This window comes from Euprymna scolopes, chromosome 1 (genome assembly GCF_053919585.1).
Source record: "Euprymna scolopes isolate OS-2025 chromosome 1, ASM5391958v1, whole genome shotgun sequence".
NCBI classification, from domain to species: Eukaryota; Metazoa; Mollusca; class Cephalopoda; order Sepiida; family Sepiolidae; genus Euprymna; species Euprymna scolopes.
In genome coordinates, this window is record NC_136482.1 from 176407359 (window position 1) to 176427775 (window position 20417).

The 20417-nt window shown below is 32.9% G+C and overlaps 1 protein-coding gene across 1 annotated transcript in view; it reads right to left on the bottom strand.

Moving 5' to 3' along the window:
• The window catches only part of LOC145277736 (putative E3 ubiquitin-protein ligase HECTD4), a 286999-nt gene that overhangs the window by 75181 nt on the left and 191401 nt on the right, over nt 1–20417 (bottom strand). The window contains exons 47-49 of the mRNA XM_080129447.1: nt 16153–16426; nt 10307–10576; nt 3785–4050 (exon numbers count right to left, since the gene is read on the bottom strand). Of these exons, the coding sequence (XP_079985573.1) occupies nt 3785–4050; nt 10307–10576; nt 16153–16426 (810 nt within the window). The remainder of the gene's footprint in view (nt 1–3784; nt 4051–10306; nt 10577–16152; nt 16427–20417) is intronic.

Here is a 20417-nt window from a genome sequence, read left to right on the forward strand (position 1 = left end):
GAGAAATGCATCTAACTCTGAGGGAATACCACTAAAGTGAATAAATGTTATATAAAGAAAATAAAACTTTTCAAAGTTAATTTCAGAGTTTAAATCAAGTACCAAATGATGGTGAACTGAGGTTAGTGGTCTGTTTGCCGAATTGTTATATTTTATCAAACTATTTGTTTGAATGTCAATACAAGCCACATTATACATACATCTTTATATGTACAAATATTTATATAGCGGTATATAAAATGAACGCTAAACACACATGTGTGTGTGTGTATATATATATCATAATTTTATGCAGGGTACAAAATTTCATTATTGTAATCATGACAGTAAGACCCGTTTTGATGTTCATGATTAAAAGTGGGAAATGAAAAAAAAAAAATTAATGGGGGAGGCCAGCTGACCAGTTTCGCCCTCACTTTTCATAAGGGATTTCCTCTATTTTTTATTAATAAAATTGAGTGAAATGGTTGTTTGGTTGTTTTTGTTTTACAGCATATAAACCCTTTTTAGGTCATTCAATGCCAAATCCAGTGATTTTGAAGAAAAATTTTTTTAATAGAATATACTTGTCTTTTTCAAGTCGGTTTCTATTTAACTCATAGTTGGGATCCAAACAGGTACTATTACTCCGGGTCAGAGTGGACCTGGGAGCAATGGCAATTAAAGGGTGGCTCCACACTCCCCAACACCCGCAAGTTGGGGCCTCACCATCGAATATAGTTTAAAGTCATATCCAGGACCGAGTGAAATGGTAGACGATATGTTTAAAATAAAATGGGAGAACGTATGTTTAAAAAAAAAAATTTTTTTTTAAATAGCGATATAGTGTATTAGAAATAAAAAAATATGTGCATTATATATACAGCACATTATATAAACAATACAGATAAGAAAAACATTGAACCACATGATCTGCTTTAAACAGTTATGTACACACATTTCAGAGACATGAATATATACCGGTTATATAGAACGCTATATAACACTACGTAATTTCAAAGGTTTAAAGTTAATAGATAACATCCTGAAAGAGGTTCAGAGAATAATAGAGCAACAAAGAAGAAGTCGGATCAGGATAGATAAAATGTAGTTTGGATTTATGCTTGGGCGAAGTACCACTAGTGCTATATTTATCTTGAAACCGATACAAGAGAAGTACCTTGGTAACAAAAAGAATTTGCATCTTGCCTTTGTAGATCTGGAGAAAGATTTTGATTTTTCATTTTCTTCTTTTGAAGATTGTAATGCTGGGTATGGGGCAGCCAAACCAGCTGCCAATATTGCCCTGCATTTTATTGAAACCAACAGAGACAGAGTGTCAAGAGAGGTTATTTGGAAGGCTTTATGTAAACTAAGGGTAAATGAGTGATTAGTGAAGGTTGTTCAAACAATGTATAGAAATACCAAAAATCATGTTAGAATTAACAGCACAATTAGTAACAGTTTTAACGTTAAAGAAGGAGTACATCAGAGTTGTGTATTCAGGCTGTGGATTTTTATTCGTTTTAGAAATATTATCCAGAGATCTGTATGGGCTGTATGCTGATTACTGTTAGATAATGGGCCTACATAGACAGACTGGCAGTTGTGACCAGTGTGGTATATAGAATTGATAATCAGGGTTATTGTTTTCTATATATCTATAAAAGTGAGAATGTGTGTGTGAGGACACTTCTCAACCTATATACTCAACGAATCTTTCATTTACAGACTTGAAATTTGGTATATAGGGTATTTAGACATGTGGAAAACTTTTTAATCGGTTTTCATTTGGAAAAAATGGTTACTTAAAGATGAGATAGACAAACAGATTTCTTGCAGAGGCAGCGAAAAGAGCCACACGGAGATTGAGATCATAGGAAGATAAAGAGCCCCTCTTCCCTTAAGGTACTGAATTGGAGACGGAGGTTTAATATGGTGATATTAATGGTTGAATAAAGACTCATTTGTCTAGAAAAAACAGACTTGCGTTTGTGTTGAGAAAGAGCAGAGAACAGAAGCAGGCGACTCATGGAATGGATACGCGAATGAAATAAATGGTACGTTCAATCTTATTGTTATGAACATCACATTCAGTACCGCAAACGTCTCATGTAAGAATACTTTTATAGACCTCCAATTGTTCGTGAGCTGTAATGGTGAACATGGAGGAAATTAACTAAAAAGATACAATTCCCTTTATGAAGCAAACTATATAACAAACAGTTATAATTCCTCAAACAATTAATGAACAATAATGGAAGAGGAAACAATTTATTAACAAGACGTGTCACATAATTGACTGTCACGTGGTGAGTACGGTTGTGTTATTTAAGAGAATTTGCCAAGTTATAAACATTATATATACGAACTTGATGAAATACAGAAAATATTACGTGACTAGTTGTAGTACTACTGAAAGTGAATGTTACCAAGACCAAAATGATAATCAATGTTTTTAGTGTTGAAAAGTTCCAGAAAAGAGGAAAATTCCTCTGCTCAGTTTATAAAGAGGGAATCAGGTGCAATCCAGTTTTTTTTTGTGATACCAATAAGTACTGGATACATAAGAATTTTCACGTAATATTTTCTGTATTTCGTTGGGTTCCTACATATGTGTATAACTTGTTAATCACGTTGGCACACCGGTTCCCACTGGATCACCGAAGTTAAGCAACGCTGAGCTTGGTCAGTACTAAATGGGTGACCATTTGTGACTTCCAGGTGCTGTATGTTCTCTCTGCTTATCTCGGCATTGTTTCCAGTCGTCCTGGGTTTCTCCTTGCTACTGGACTCAAACAGTGCGGATTCAGGAGAGGTGTAGTAGAGATTGCGCAACCCTTGCTTCACAATTACATGTGCAACTAACCCTACAGTAGGTTTGTTTTTGTCTTTCGAGACTGAACGGAAACATCAACACAAGAAGTACTGGTAGGTGATAATCAATTTGTGTGCAAGAAGCATAAGACAATGGAGATAGAGGAGAACTCATATGGATAAAATATATTTAGATGGTGAATTTATTGAAGTTTCAAGACGTTTTGTTACTTTGGTGATCATTGGAGCACAGGGTGGAGCAGGTGCTAGTGTGATTGCAAGAATTATAAGTGGATGGAGTAAGTTTAAGGAACTTTTGCCATTACTAACCAAGAAAGTGTTACCACTGTTGACCAAGGGAAGGCATATGTATGTGGTGTGATGATGTATCCAAGAGAGACCTGGCCAGTGAAGACTGAAGACAGGCGTTGCATGGAGTGAAATGATATGTGAATAATATGATGGATGTGTAATGTAAGTTTTAAAGACAGGCTTAGTTCTGATGATCTCAGAGAAATATCAAATCTGAACAACATGTGTGCAGAAAAGTAGTCATTAATGGTATGTGACATGATCACATTAAAAAAAAAAAAACTGCAGAGTTGTTGGGTTAGTAGATGTAGAACAGTTGAAATAACATGGTCGGTAGACAGGGGAAGGCCAAGAAAAACATGAGAGGAAGTGAGAAAAATGAATCTGAGGAAAAGAGGGATAAATAAAGATCTGGACAGATACGCGAGTTTGGAAGTCTTAAAGCTGTCCAAAACACACCAGCATATAAAAAGGATGTTAAACTGAATATGATGATGTTGTTGTTCTCGGTTCTTCATTGTATTAAATTGGTAATGCATATATATCATAATCGTTAAATTAATTTCAAACTTTCAGTAAAAGATTATAAATTTACAAAAATGTAAATTTTCTATATAAAAAAAATTTAAAATAAAAATATTTGTGCACTCAATCTGCATTATTAGGTTATACGTACAGAATCAATATCCAATACATTCCCAGTAAGGCCAAATGTTCGCAACATACTACGGACAGCATATTTGGGCAGGACAGCAGTTCCTGAAGTTCCAATCCCTGACGGTGTGCGTATAACAACAGTGATTCCTTTTTTCACTCTTTCAATTGTAAATTTAGCTAAATCTTCCTTGATATCATCAATCGTTGGAAGGTGTAAATCTCTTGGTATACCACCATTTTCTTCATATAAAAATTCCACTGTTTGTCGGGCGATATCTGTCATACCTAAGAATATTAGAAATACAAAGAATTTTGATTTGTTAAAAACAAATTTATTTACAGAAAAAATAAATTTTTGTATCTTAAAGGGAAGTAACTCTTTAAGAATTACATCCCTTTCATTGAGCAGGTTCCAATGGACATTGCCGCACAGCAGCTACGATTATTGTCCTCATAATAAAAGTAAATTCGGCGCTATTTTGTTATTAGAGCAAAATTCGAAGGTAATATCCCTTGAGAGCGTGTGGTGGTTATATGAAAAAATAAAGCTTACGCATTAGAAATGTTTCTTTTCTGTTAGGGGTCATTTCGAGTTAAAAGTTTATTTACTGCACCCATCTGAACTAAAGAAAATCATGATTTAAATGTGTATGTCCCGTGTAAATAACTAACGATGAATATCTAATATGGCCGACCAGACCAGACGGGTGATCAAAAAGTCAGATCAAGCGTGCCGGAAAATGAAATGAGACCAAATTGACAACTGGCCTTTTTTTTTTCTGGAACTTTGCGCTTTTCGGATTATTTTGTTATATTTCATTTTCTTGGTGAATTTTTTTTTTTGGCAATTTTATTTTTTTTTTGGAGAGGGGGGGGATTTTTTTGCCAGAGATTATAGTTATAGGTAATTATTAACAACAAAATTGGTGCAAGTCCAGATTAGTAGCACTTGTAAACAAAAATGAGTACCTTTTTATTTTCTTGAATAAAAAAAAAAACTTACTCGACGAGAACACTACTGTTTTTGCTTTAATAATTATTTTTTATTCAAACGTAACAAATAAAAATTTCAATTTGGCTTGAACTTTGCGGTTTTCGGATTATTTTTTATTTTTATTATTGTTTTTTTTTTAACCGGATTTAACTAACAAACAAAACAAAAACAATTTTGGTGCTTATGCACTTATGTTACCGTTATTTTTTTATGATTTAAGTGCCTTCCCCAATGTTTGAAGTGTTTCTAATGTTTTTACCTACAACTATAATCTCTGACACCCCCCCCCAAAAAAAAATATCCACCAAGAAAATAAAACATAACAAAATAATCCGAAAAGCGCAAAGTTCAAGCAAAAAGAAAAAAAGAAGGCCAGTTGTCAATTTGGTCTCATTTCATTTTCCGGTACACTCGATCCGACTTTTTGATCACCCGTCTGGTCGGCCATATTAGATATTCATCGTTAGTTATTTACATGAAACATACACATTTAAATCATGATTTTCTCTAGTTCAGATGGGTGCAGTAAATAAACTTTTAACTCGAAATGACCCCTAATGTAATGTGCAACATAAGACACAGAAAAGAAACATTTCTAATGCGTACACAGCTTTATTTTCTCATAACCAACATACGCTCTCAAGGAATATTACCAATTCAAAAATTAAAATATTTAATTTCAAGTAAAACTAATGGCATCTACTTAATTGTTATGTCACAGTAATGAACATACCCAAATAAGGTAGAAAATTAATTATTAGGAAAATAGTTTTCAAAGAAAATTAGTGAAAATTGAGTTTTGCTAAAAAAAAAAAAAAAAAAAAAAATTAAAACTGAGTACTCGAATCGTAACAAGGTAATTATTTTCTGGAGACTGAAAATCTTAAGTCAATTTAGCAAAACTTTATTTTCGCTCATTGTCTTCGAAAACTGTTTCCATTAATTAATTTTCTACCTTATCATTTTTTTGTCATTTTTGAATATGTCCATTACTGGGATATGACCATTAAGTAGATACCATTGGTTTTACTTGTAATTCAATATTTCGATTTTTGCTTTAATAATGAAAAAGTGACATAAATTCTTTTAGTTGTAAATATGTTAATAAATATTATTTTTTTTCGGTGCAAGTCTATAACTCTTCCCTTTATGTAAAAAGAAAATATCATACACCAAAAATCATATATATTGATGGAGTATTTGCATTATTTGGATTCATTAGACTACTGCTCTCACATTGAGCGTCATTTTCACAATGTTTCTCTCCAACTCGGGAATTTGGATGGAATTTCAAACGGAACCCTCTATTTACTTCATGGGGTAGTATGCTCATGTTCCGTCATGATTGGATAAAGGTCCTAAATAATTTGTAATTGTATTGTGACAGTATCCTATACCTCTATAAGGCAACCATTCGCCCATGTATGGAGTACTGTTGTCACATCTGGGCTGGTGCATCTACTGCTTGTCTCTCGCTCCTGGACAGGGTTCAAAAGAGAGTCGCCAACCTGATAGGTCCTGAACTGTCATCTAGGCTTCAACCTCTGTCCCATCGACGAGATGTTGCATCCCTCTGCCTGTTCTACAAATACTTTAATGGTGAATGCTCTGACAAACTGCAAACACTTGTACCTCCCCGACGTGACAAACCCGACAAGCTACTAAGTCTCATCCCTTTACAGTAGAGATCCCTAGGTGCAAGAAAGCCTTTTACTCCAATAGTTTCTTCCCCAGAACTGCGGGTCTTTGGAACTCCCTTCCGGGATTCTGCTTTCCCAACTGCAATGATATGCAGAAGTTCAAGTGTAATGTTAACAAACACCTTTCTACTCTTCTCCCTTCGCAATGACCCCGCTAATTAAGTCCCTGATAGTAGCCCCCTTCTTCAAAGTGGCACTGTGCCTTGTTTGGGGTGAAAATTGAATAAAAAAAAATTTTTTTAAATTTTTTGGTCGTCCACACTGAGAACTGAACCTTCAGGAAAATATCACTTTTGCAATTGATTTTTCCACATACTCTAAGCACTGTGACGTGACACAGGTCCTTGAACACCTGAAGAAGGTCGGATGTTACTTTGACCGAAACGTCATAAAAATGACAGTCAAGATGAGAAAAGTAATCCGATGAATTCAAATAATACAAACGACCAATCCTCAACTCAAAAATTCAGAAATGTATTGATCGAGTAGTTTTAATTTTAAGAAAAAGAAGAAAAGAAAAGAAAATTTTATGGCTAAACAATGATTGACAATTTCTTAATGTCATTTTGCGAGACAAGGCAGATAATTCTAATTTAAACTTTTACAAAATTTTAGAAAGTCATTCTTAACGTATGGAGTAAGGCAATGGAAAAACTCAAGTTCACTTAAAAATGATTTTCTTTATGAAAAAAACTATTTGATCAATTGACATAATTTTTAGAATATGATATTTTCTTTCCATCATGATTACATATATCACTTTTTTTTTCTTCTTGGGAAGAGGGGAGTTATGGATTAGCACAAATTTTTCATCCAAATTTATTTTCATATATTCATATTCGTTCAACGTTTCACAACATCACTTCAATGACTGACATGGTCACATCACATTGAATCGTTTTTGTTTTTTAATGGAATAAAATATTTGGAAAAAATGGTTTTATCAAGTTTGTAAAGTCATTGTTTTAAGATTTTTGTTGGTTTGTATGCATATTTGTTGCTTAAACTACTGGACAGACATTCCCAAAATTTGGTAGTAAGACAATGAGTCACAACAAAAACTCATTACATGTAAATTCAGGTATAAATAAAGGGAATTAATGCAGGAATTAAAATTTTTGCACTTCTTTGTTATAATAGCAAAATTAAAAAATTGAAATATTGAATTTCAAGTAAAACAAATATCTACAATAATGATCATATGTTCATTATTTCAACGTAACAAGTAGATACCTTTGGTTTTACTTTAAATATGATAACAAAGAACCAAAAATTTATATATATATATATATATATATATATATATATATATATATATATATATATATATATAAATCTCGTTGGCAGAACTCAAATATGAGTATACATTTTTGCTCATTAGGATTGAGGAAAACCCAGCTACAAAAAGTTTAAAGTGATCCATGAGGCGCAACTTCGTGTCACACACACACTTCCGATGTCACTATTCACTACAGCAAACATGTGCTTGATATGCAAGTTCAGGAAGGCATCTTGCAGCAGATTGCTGGTACACCATTCCGTGGAATACTACTTTATCACCTACCTGCCAGACAAGTTTATTAGGAGGTGCATCTCCTCTAGATACTAACCTGGAAATTTCTACGATTCGGGATATCAACCTGGAAATTTCTATGACTGTGTGGTACATACAGCACCTAGCCTTCCCAAATGGCCACTCATCTGATACTGGCCAGACACAATCATGTTGACACAGTGGTTATTGCCAGATCATCCAATATATATATATAAGCCCCACTTACTTGGGTTTATCATAAATGTACTTTCACCCGATGCTTTGTTTGGCTATTAAGCGTAGCTCATTGTCCATTTGTTTGTAAACAAAGTAGCAGTTTGAGCACTGTAAAGTGATGGGCAAGCGATTCTTTAATAGGCAATTGATTAAGGACATTTGCAAGCACTGATCTGTAGCCTTGCGGGTAGAGCTGCAGACTGTCAACTCGATGGCTGTAGGCTCGATCCACGGCTGGGGAAAGGTGCTTGTTTAGCCACACTGATGAGTTGTGATACAACAAAACAGTACTGTATGTGGATAAATATATATATATATATATATTCCAAAAGTGAGCATAAACCTGTTATTCTATTTTACTTTTTAGTGGTTTTATTAAAAACTAAATAGTTTTAAACCTAAGCATTTTAAAACTCATTTAATAAATAAAAAGAGATTATAAGAACTAAAATCTCTATATAAAAATGCAAAGAAAAATTAGAGAATCTACATAAAAACTGAAATTGCATTTATGTGAAATTTTCCAGGGAAAAACAGTGAAAATGGTTTTTAATCTCTGCGTGCCCAACAATGAGCCGAATCTCTGTGTTCTCTATAAACTTCATATATCTATATCCAATTTTAATGAAATTTAAACCATATGTAGAAGACACTAATTCAGAGTTTTCCAAAATTTCAGTTTATTAAAGGGAAAGGGAGTAAAAAGAAAAAGCAATATAGTATTATAAGCATAGTTCCAAAGGACATCATTTTCCTAATTAAATTCTTCCTGATAATAATAAAATTTATGAAAAGTTATAATAAAAAAAAAATTATTAACATTTAATAGAAGTTTTATTACTGAGAAAAACAAACATGCCATACAGAAATTAAGCAAAAAATGTAAATATTTTGGTCTTCTTTCAAATGTTAGTCACTTACTGACCATAATAGGGGTTAGTTTTTTTCTATTACTTATATTGTTATTAAATGGTTCATGGAACCAAAGTTTGAAACGGCTTATGGAATTTCCATCATTTTAAATTTTTCCTAGGGATTAATTAATGCATCTATCAATTTAAATATTTTTTATAGTAATTTAATTATTTTATTATATTATTTTAGGTTATTTTATTTTTTTATTTAATTTAATAATTTTTACTTTTGGTCATGATGGATGCATGAACTTGACTGAATACTATCTAGTTATTTGAGGTTAGCAATTTTGTTTTTTAAACAGTAAGTTTTTTTGTTTTTTTTGTAATATTCAACATATTTTTCAGAAAATATATTTAATTATTAAAAAAAACATGTCTAATTCTGAAATTTAAATTAAAAAAAAAAATTAATTAAAAATAATCAAATAAATTCGATAAGATTGTTTTTCTATCTTTTTCTTCACAGGAAAACAAATAAAAATTAAACATTTTTGAAATAGCATTCTACATTCTAACTTTTCCAGTATTAGTTTTTTGCATTAAGAGGTTTATTAAAGTTTAAAGTCTGACACTTTTTAAGCAAATATCAAAACAAAATATAATTTAATACAATAAAAAAAAAAAAAAAAAAATGAAAAAAAGAACGGTTCTTATTTAGAATTTGACTTAATTAAAAAAAATAAAATACAGACAAACCTTGATGATGTATGTGCCAGTCATGGAACAATGATGTCATATTCCAAAGTGATGAAAAGTGATTAAATATTTTTTTTTAACTAAGAAAATCAAATTTTATGATGAGCGAGATGGGAGCCACCATGTTGTTTTAGAATGTGTTAAAAGTCAAGGGCAACACTTCAATTTGACTACTAAAATTTTAATCTGTATTCAAAATAATTAAAACTTTAACTCACTAAAATCATAATTTTAATTTTCTTAATTAAAAAAAGAATACTTGATCAATTTATGTTATTTTTAGAATATGACATCTTTGTTCCGTGATGGGTTTTTCATAATAAAGATTTTTCTAGATTTTCTTTTTTTTTTTTTATTTAAATCAAATTCTAAATAAACACCAAAAAAATTTTTTTTCATGAAAATCATTTGTTTTTAATTTCAATTTTGAAACAATAATATCGATAAAAGAAAGTGGCCTTACCAAGTTGAAGAGCTCCACGTATTTGTTCCAAGCCATCTTTACGTTCAGCCTCATTCCTGAAACGTCTGCGGATGACGGGAAATACTTTTTGTTCCCATGCTTTTACGAGTAAGGCATAATAATCTTCAGAACACTGATCATCTTCTCCACCTTCTTCATCTGATTCATCTTCTTGAGATGCTGGTTGAGTATAGCTTTCTGAGCTTGTACTAGTAAAATTATCATAACTTTCTAAGAGCTTATATTGTAGACACAACTCTACATCATACTCTGAAAAAATAAAAAAAATTAAAAAATATGTATGTATGTATGTGTATATATATGGATTGTGTTTACGTTTGATTCAGTCGTTGATTTTATTTGTGAAATAATGTGCGAAATTGTCCACATCATCATCATTTTCTACTGCAGAAGTGTTAGTCTCAACCAAACTTTTATTTGAAAAAAAAAAAATAAAGTGTAACTGTCTTTAATATATGACAGTTGGATTGTGTTTACGTTTGATTCGGATGTCGATTTTATTTGTGAAATAATGTGTGAAATTGTCCACATCATCATTTTCTACCGCAGAAGTGTTAATCTTATAGACAAACTTTTTATGTAAAAATAAGAACAAGATGGAAATCCGTGCTTTTTTTTTTTTTTTTTTTTTTTGTCAAACTCATTTAATCGTGCCCATCACCATCATTGTCGTCCTGATCATCGAGTATTTAAGACTTTTGGAATGTTCCTTCATGTGTATTATGTGTACGTATGTATATGCACGTGTATGTATATGCATATATGTGTATATGTGTGCTTCTACGTGTGTATGTTTGCATGTGTGTGCAAATGCATATGTATGTTGCATATATCTGTATGTATGCATATGTTTATTTCCATGTGTGTGTGAGATGGAGAGGGCTACCGTAAGTTGTGGTGAAGGCAGCCCCTCTAGGAGAAGCAAATCTCTGATTTAAAAAAAAAACACAAAGCGGGAGACCAGTACCCGCATTAAGCTGGTCTGCAATTTGACTTGTTGCTTGCTATCTTGCTCTTGCTTGTTGCTGGATGTCAACATTTTGAATCGAGAGAGAGATTTAGCTGTCGTACAAAGCTAAAACTCTGTAACATCATCTTTGTATAGATACTCCCTCAGGCATTTGTCTATGAAAAAAATAGTCCTGTGGTGATAAAAAGCTGTGACGTGTGTAAGCCTGAAATGCTAGATGCATGTAACAATTGATCTGCCATCATTATATGTATCCATGTATATATATTTATATATATACATGTGTGTGTATATGTATTTATATCTATGTGTATATGTATGTATATGTGTATGTGTGTATATATGTTTGTGTGTGTATGTATATACATTTATATATGTTTGTATGCATGTATGTGTATATATGCATATATGTGTTTGTGTGTATGTATGCATGTATATGTGCCTCATGGTCGGGTCACCGGCGACTAAACTGGTTCCCTCACCAAACTTGTTTGGTGAGGAGGGCGGCTAGTCTCCCTGAAGGATTAAAAACAAGACCTTCCAAAGGGCGAATGAACTCCTTTTCTGGGTCAACAGCCAACTAGCACCATGTATATTTGTGTGTGTGTATATGTGTATTGGGGTGGAGAGGGCTCCCGTAAGCCGTGGTGAAGGCAACCTTTCTAGGAGAAGCAAATCTCTGATTTAAAAAACCATAAAGCGGGAGACCAGTACCCGCATTAAGCTGGTCTGCAGTTTAATTTGTTGCTGGCTATCTTGCTCTTGCTTGTTGCTGGATCTCAACATTTTGAACCGAGAGAGAGACTTAGCTGTCGTACAAAGCTAAGACTCTGTAACATCATCTTTGTATAGATACTCTCTCAGGCATTTAGGCTCATGAATTTTAAATGTCTGAGGGAGTGGCACTCGTCTGACAAGAGACGTTGCAATCATCATATGTGTATGTGCATGAATGCATATATATGTATGTAGGTAAGTGTATGTATATATATATATATATATATATATGTGTGTGCATATGTATACGTATATGTGTAAGTATATGTGTATGCATGTGGGTATGTATATGTATATATATATGTATTATGCATTGTGTATGTATATAGGTATATATGTGTGTATGTATATGTGCATGTATGAATGTGGGTATGTATATAGGTATATATGTGTATGTTTATAGATATGTATGCGTGTATATATTTATATGTATGTGTGCCAATGACCGTCTTGTGTATGTTTACACGTGTGTATGTATGTATATGTATGTGTGCATATTGTTATTGTGTATGTATGTATGTAGATGCGTATGTGTATGTACATATGTATGTGTGCGTGCGTGTGTATATATATATATATATATATATATATGTATGTATACCAATGACCGTCTTAAGTGTCATGTCTGCTTGAGCATGTGAATTCGCTAGCAGGACTAAATAAGTCATTTTCGGGCTCATGAACTTTCAGTGTCTGAAGGAGTGGCACTCGTCTGACAAGACGTTGCAATCATCATCATCATATATATATATATCCAATATATATAAACGGCTATATGTCGGTCGGTCTGTCTGTCTCCATATTTTCAAACTGTATCTTCTCTGAAACTAAAAGTCGCAGAGTGGCGCTAGAGGCCTCAAATGACTGGATTTTTTATGGGTCGTTCTTTTATGGATCTTTAGCCCGTTAAAATTGTTATTAAGGGGTCGAAAATGGGTCAAAATTGAAAAAAAATCATTAAACATTTTGTACATTCATCTTAGTTTATTTTTAATCGGTTTATATATGTGTCACATTGGTACAGTGGTAACGTCACCAGCTTTGAATGCTACAGTTTCGGTTTTGATTCTAGCTGATGGTACCTAAATACTTTTACTTTTGAAATCATGATTATGATAATATATACAAAATCTGGACAAATTAAAATATCATATTTAAGCATATTTTATGCCTGGGCAAAGACAGCCCCCACCCCCGCCACTCCACTAGTATATATATATATATATAAACACACACTGTCAAAGACAACAGAGAACGTCTGTTTAATTATACTATTTTTTTCAGATTTTTCTTATCTTTTTGTGTGAAAATCAAAAATGTCCCATATGTTTTACAAACGATTTCACCCAATTCTGTGGGCATCATCAAGTAGGTGTTGAATGGTGTATTGTGAAAAAAGCAGCAGTCAGTGTATATAAATATATAGTAAGTTATGAAAATATATTTATGGTAATTAATCTATGCAGAGACTTTGTTTTATCTCCCATAGGGAGTCATCAGACTAAAATGCAAAATTCAAACTCATTAGCTATCATATTAAATTAACTTGTAAAATTAAATTTTGTTATATACTAACAAGTCAATGCATATCAAGACCCAAAGACCACTCGAGGATAAGGATTAATGAGTGTTTGGCAGGTGGACAGTGAGACAGTGCCTTGAGGATTGGTAACAATGGTTGAAACTGGGTAAAAATTAATTATTTAAGATAATGGTTCAACAAAAATTTAATAATATTGAATTTGAAAATAATCCTGTTGTAGTCAGCTGGGAAGTAGCTGAGTAGTATAGTGTTCTGCAGATGTGTAGTTCTTAGAAAGAAATTTTGCTCATGAAAGATCCGTTTCGTTTTTATATACACAGAGAAAGAAAGGACAATTATTCACAGTGGCTACAGCTAGATTGTTTGTTTTTTAAAAGTAAGGAATCAATAAATTACAAATGAAATCATCAGATCATTCCATAAGTTCAGCCCAGATTTTAAGTTTCTGAAATTTAATAATTCGTTGGAATGTTGGCAGAAAATAATATTCATATGTCATATTAATTCTAAAATGGGTTCATCCCCATGAATTGTCTACATGCAACTGCAGATAATTTATGAGGATGCACCCATTTTTCAAGCTTAGTTCGGTTGTTTTGTTTCGCAGCATATCCTTTTTTGGATTATTTAATGCCAATTCTATATATGGCCATCTTCAAGTCTAATGTAAACAAGTTCTTGATAAGCCATTCCCCTTAAGTAATCCAATTTACCAAATTTACACTTCTAACGATTACTATGCTATTCTCCTTTAGATCACTGTACACTCTTTAATCTTTATCCTCAAGTGGCCTCTGGGACTTGATAAGTGGTGATTCCTTTGTAAAAAAAAAGTTTGGGGGGGGGGGATGTGAAATTTTTTTTTTTTATGCCTTAAGTTCTTTATATCTTCAAATATTTATTCATAGTGTTTGGTTTGGTTGTTTTGTTTTATGACATAGCAACGATTTTCAGTTTTATTATTGTGGAATCTAGTAATTTGGGAAAAAAAATTTACATTTCAAGTTCTTTATATTTTCAAATATTTATTCATAGGGTTTTGCTTAGTTGTTTTGTAGAGAAGAATTGCTGTTTTTGTAAACATGATTGAGTTTTGGAAAAAGAAAGACAATAACATCAATGATTAGTGCATTTTAAGTGAGGAAGCAGGTATTTTCAGACAATCTGATATGCTAGCACCAGCTTTCTAAGCTTAAGAAACTTTCCAACTTGTTGAAGATTTGCTGAAAGTTTCAATTCCAATTCTTCAACTGATAATGCGTATTGTGGCTTCTGCAAAGTCATAGTTTTAATTGATCAAGTTTTTTTTTTTTTTAAACTAAAAAAACCAAATTTTATGATGAGCGAGATGGGAGCCACCATGTTTTTGAATGTTTTAAAATTCAAGATCGATAACTCAGTTCAACTATTGAGATTTTATATTTAAAATAAAACTTTAATCATTAAAAATCATAAATTTTGATTTTCTTAGTTAAAAAAAATCCACTTGATCAATTTACGTAATTTTTGGAATATGACATCTTCGTACCATGATGAGTATGTACATCTTAAAGATATTTCTGTATTTTGGGTTTTTTTTAATAAGTTACAGTATGAACAATACTGCAGGGTTTTCACTGAATGATGCAACAAGGAGCTCTTCATTACTCAACTGAACATCCTGATCAATTTTCAGTTTCAAATGGGGCGAAATTTCCATTTCTGAATTTTGTAAACCATTTTCTGCATGTTTTTTCATTTAAACATTATTCTCCATAAGCTGAGCAAATATTTTGCATTAATTCACCCACAGAATCAGCTTTTTAAAATCTGCAAATATTACCTAATTAAAGCACATTTTGGATATTACCACATTTTAAGGGCTTTCAACAGTGAAATTATAATGAACTTTTCCTACAAAATGAAATTTTATAAAGTTTAACGTGCCTAAATTTGAACACCATGATCCAAACAGATAGGTATATGATTTTTTTCCTTTTTTTTTTTTTTTTTTTTTTTTTTTTTTTAAAATCGCTATAGACAAGGTGTGAAACCACTTGATAGAAGGAGCTAACAATAACAAAACGCTTGTTGTATAGACAAAAGATACCTATTGACCTTAGTTTTGAAAAGACCAAGGCTCTAGGTAGGAGGAAAACAGTCAGCAAGATTAGCAGTTCTTGGAAAGAAACTACTGAAATAGGAAGTTGTATTACCATAAGGTATCAAAACACCAAATTGATGGAGACTACTAGACCAATGGGTCAAACGAGCTGGAACAAAGGAAGCAGGAAATAGATCGGACAATTCTGAAGAAAACATGCTATAATAGTATTTATAAAAAAAAAAACTGAGACTAGCAATTTCACATTTGTGACCGAAAAGGTGACAGAGAAAAAAAGAAATATAAATGTCATTTGGTACACTCAGAAATTATTATTTAATATTAATTTTCACAAAATCAAAATCTAGACAGAAATTATGGGATGATCGCATTATAAAAATTAAAAAAAATAAATAAATAAAATAATTTTTGTTTGATAGCAAGATGCATACCTTTAGCTGGTTTGGGTATATTTGCAATTTTACACGGTGGTCCTGGATGCGATTTTATGTCTCTCGGCTCAACAACACTACTACTGCTGGTACTCGTAGTGGCGGTGGTGGGACCTTCACTGTCACTGTCAGAACCTGAGTGGAAGGGCAAGGCAATAAAAGATTCACGGATTTCACGTGTCAGGTCATTGCATGCATCTGCAGCTTCACGGTGATGCCAACCTTCAGCATAAGCAAATGGACGCGCACCAAAATTGGCTTTAACCCTTGTGTTCTGAAGAAACAAAACAAAAAAAAAGAAAAAATGAAAAATAGAATTGGTTTTTGTTTTTGATGAAAAAAGAAAATTAAGTTACAATAAATATCCTACTATAAGTTCTTTTTAATTGTTTATTTTCTACTCTAGAATAGTAATATATATGAGGTGCCTTCAATAAGTTTCCAGACATTTTTTTGTACACCCATTTAAAATTGTTTTAGACTCTTAAAAATTTAGTATGTTAAGGCCAAAAACCCTAGTGTTTTGTGTGATGTTTTGAATATAATAAACTAGTTATGACCAAAGTTTCATTTCATTTAGACAAAACACTAAGAAACGGGGGCTAATTAGAGTTGGGGCCCGTTTGTTTTTTGGGGTCACCCTGTATAAGAGCAAATAGTTAATAAAACATGTTAAAAACACTTTGAAAAAGAGTTAAAAACATATTTAATCTGAAAAGGAAACACTTAATAAGTAGATAGTCCTTAATCTGCGGAGTTTCGAAGAAATACTTTCCTTCTCATCAGAGGGTAGGAATTAGCAAAATGCAGGATCGGATTTTGCATACAAAAGTATTTGATGAAACTGCAAGTAAGTCAAAGATCTTACTTGATAACAAAAAGTGAAGCAGAGGGAACAAGGTGAAGAAAAAGGTGACCTCACGCAAATGACGGTAAAGTCCAAAAATATAAATCTAAGAAAGTTAATTGAATTTCCATTCGCACAAGTAAAATCCAAGGAAATCACGTAATTGGAAGATGGACCAAAATAATCCAAAAGGCCGAAATCCATGGAATAATTCACAAATATGTACAAGAAAAAGGGGGAAAAATTCCAATAATATTAATAAAAGAAAAATAAGATGTGCGTTTGACACGGCTGCAGATACAAAACACAAAACATTTTGTATCTGCAGCCGTGTCAAACGCATATCTTATTTTTCTGAGAACTAACTATTATAAAAGGTTCTATTGATTTCAAGGGAAATCTCCTTTTTCTGGAGTTAAAAAATAAAAAAACTTGCCCCCCCCCCAACACACACACAAGGGGCATTCCAAAAGTAATGCCTCATTTTTTTTTAATTCTATCTGAAAAGGGGATTGCAAATTGCATTGTTATGATAACTGAAGTCATGACCTGAAGGTTTCATCTCTCTGTTGCATGATATTTGTAGCTTTTAAACTTTCTTTTCAGTTAAAAAAAAAAAAAAAAAAAATGGATGCATTACTTTAGAAACAATCCTCATATATATATTTCCCTAAAACTTCTGGCCTTGATGGAGGGGAGACAAAAACTTGCTGCTATGATTTCAAGTGATCTGAAATAACAGCTAGGGGAGACTTGATTCCAAATATTTCTCATGTTATATTTCCCCTATTTTGGTTTAGGTTAAAATTATGAATATGTGGGAGTTGAAAACTCCTAGGCTAACTCGATTGTCGCCCTTTAACTCAGAAGAGCGACCTAGCTACGTCACTTCCTTTTTCCCATCTTTCTTTCTTTTTTGCGTCGGACCTTCAAGCAGTCAAGAAAACTCAGCAAAATATACTAAAAAAAAAGAAAGAAAAAACAAAATAAAAACACAATTTCTAAAAAAAAAAAGGAGAAAAAACTTTTTCGTTGCATTTTCAAATTTATGTCTAAACACACATGCATCAATTATCTATCATCCGCCATTTTGATTTTTTTACTCCTTGTGGACAACTAATGTAAACAAACCACCTCGAAAGAAAAAAAAATCTTTTTTCCGTCGCAACCTAAATAATAATAATAATAATAATAAAAAAAAGAGAACAATAAGTTTTATCTATATTCACGCACTTATAAAAAATATAGACATTTTATTCTCTTCACATTTTTTATAACGAAGTGTATCTTTAAACAACGATGTCTGTTAAAAAATCGACGATACCAACCGACTACTTTCTTCACTTTATCGAAATATTTTTTTTGCCATGTGGGAAAAAACATTTCAGCTTTCAATTTCATCATGGAGAACGTGTGGCAACAAGCCCACTGCAAAACTCAAATAGCAACTCTTACGCTATTTCAACTCCAGTTTTCCACAATTATGGAAAGGAAAAAGCGACAACAAGCCTCTCCACGGCATATCAGCCCTTTCCACCAACACCTTACAGGATATCAACTTTTCTAGCACCAAACGCGACAACCAACACAAAGATGTTCACCAAACACTGTACACGTCTGGATTTCACAACAACTCACCTCATCTCACCTCACTGAAGTTCCCCAGCTAACATGAGTAAGCTGCATCATGCACACTGATACACTCATCCTGGACGTTCAGACCGTACCGACCCACTGAGTATGCCCGAACACCTGAACAACGTTGACACCACTCTCTACGGACGGACAAATTTCTTCGCAGACCCACTTGTGACCGTAAGCGTGTAGTCAACGCCTTCGCGACCAATGCGAACCAACTTCAACCCATCGTGCTAACCCTTGCGCACGCTTCATAGACTCCGTGGCAATACAGTCTATGACCGCAACACTTTCACTCAAACTCATAACGTCATTCCTGTAACCATTCCCCAGTTGTACAAGTTTGAACACTTTTTTCCTGATATCCTTTAACGTCGCAACTCTATCTTTTCACCCTGCTACTTAATAAATAAAAAAATTCTCTCTCGTTCTCTATACAGTGGACACACACACACACACATATATATGCGCATGCTTTTTCTTAAATTTTCTTTTCTCTAGCTTCCAGCTAACTAGGAAGGGAGTATTGTGGGAGTTGAAAACACCCAGCCTAACTCGATTGTCACCCTTTAACTCAGAAGAGCGACCTAGCTACGTCACTTCCTGTTCCCCATATTTTTTCCTCTTTTGCGCTGGACCTTCAAGCAGTCAAGATGTAACAAACACCGCTCCGGGTGGTATGAGCCCCCAGCGCCCTTACTAGCTAGTCAGTCTTTCACAGCTACCGATCGCAAGTAACAAACTCTTATTCTTTCTATCGCTTCTTCATGTATATTTATATTAATAAATTGCATTTCTTTCGCTGATATATAACAGTATATGTTTGTGTTCATTATGTGACTTTTGCCTTTTCAATTCCTCTACCATTAAATACATCCATTATCATACACATGGGGACGGGATCGTCTATCACACAGCAGACCATCCTGTACCCAACAAATATTTCCAGTATCAAATAAGCCTTATACACTGGGAAGTTTACTTTGTGTATGAAACTCAAAGAGGGGAAATATAACACATAAGAAATATTTGGAATTAAGTCTCCCCTTGCTGTTATTTCAGATCATTTGAAACCAAATTGGCAAGTTTTTGTCTCCCCTCCATAAAGGCCAGAGGTTTTGGGGAAATAACAGATATTTTGTAATTCATATGCAAAAGTAGGAAAACAAATGCCTATAATTGAAATATTGGTAAAGATGCAGTATCTTTCCACCCACGAAAAATCCTTTAAAATTAACACAATGATTTTTGAGGGTGCTGAAACGAAAATAACAGTAAAAATCCCAGGAAATGAGTAGTTTCCAAGATATGAAGAAATTATAAAGTAGAGGATCATTTTTTTATATTAATTTAACGTAAAAAAAAAAATCCACTTTATAGACAAGGTGGCCATAAAGTGGATGCTCATTTTACGTTAAATTAATATAGAAAAGTGATCCTCCACTTCTTGAAACAGTAATGTGCGACCTTAAGGGCAAATGTTACATTGCTGACTACACAAGTCAGATCATTAGCTTTCCAACAAGCCTTCACTTAATAAATTCTAATCAGTAGTTGCCAAGATTTGGAATTTATAAAACTGCCCCAAAAAGTGGATATATCTATATTTGTTGCCAAATTGAATATTGAAATGCTCATATCTTTGGTTCTATGGGCCGAAACTATATGAAAATTTGCAGGCTTTTAGAAGATTAGAATACTATTCTATGATTAAAATTTTATGACAATTGATTAAAAAGAACCTATATTTTCAAACCAATAAAATATGCCCAAATTAGCA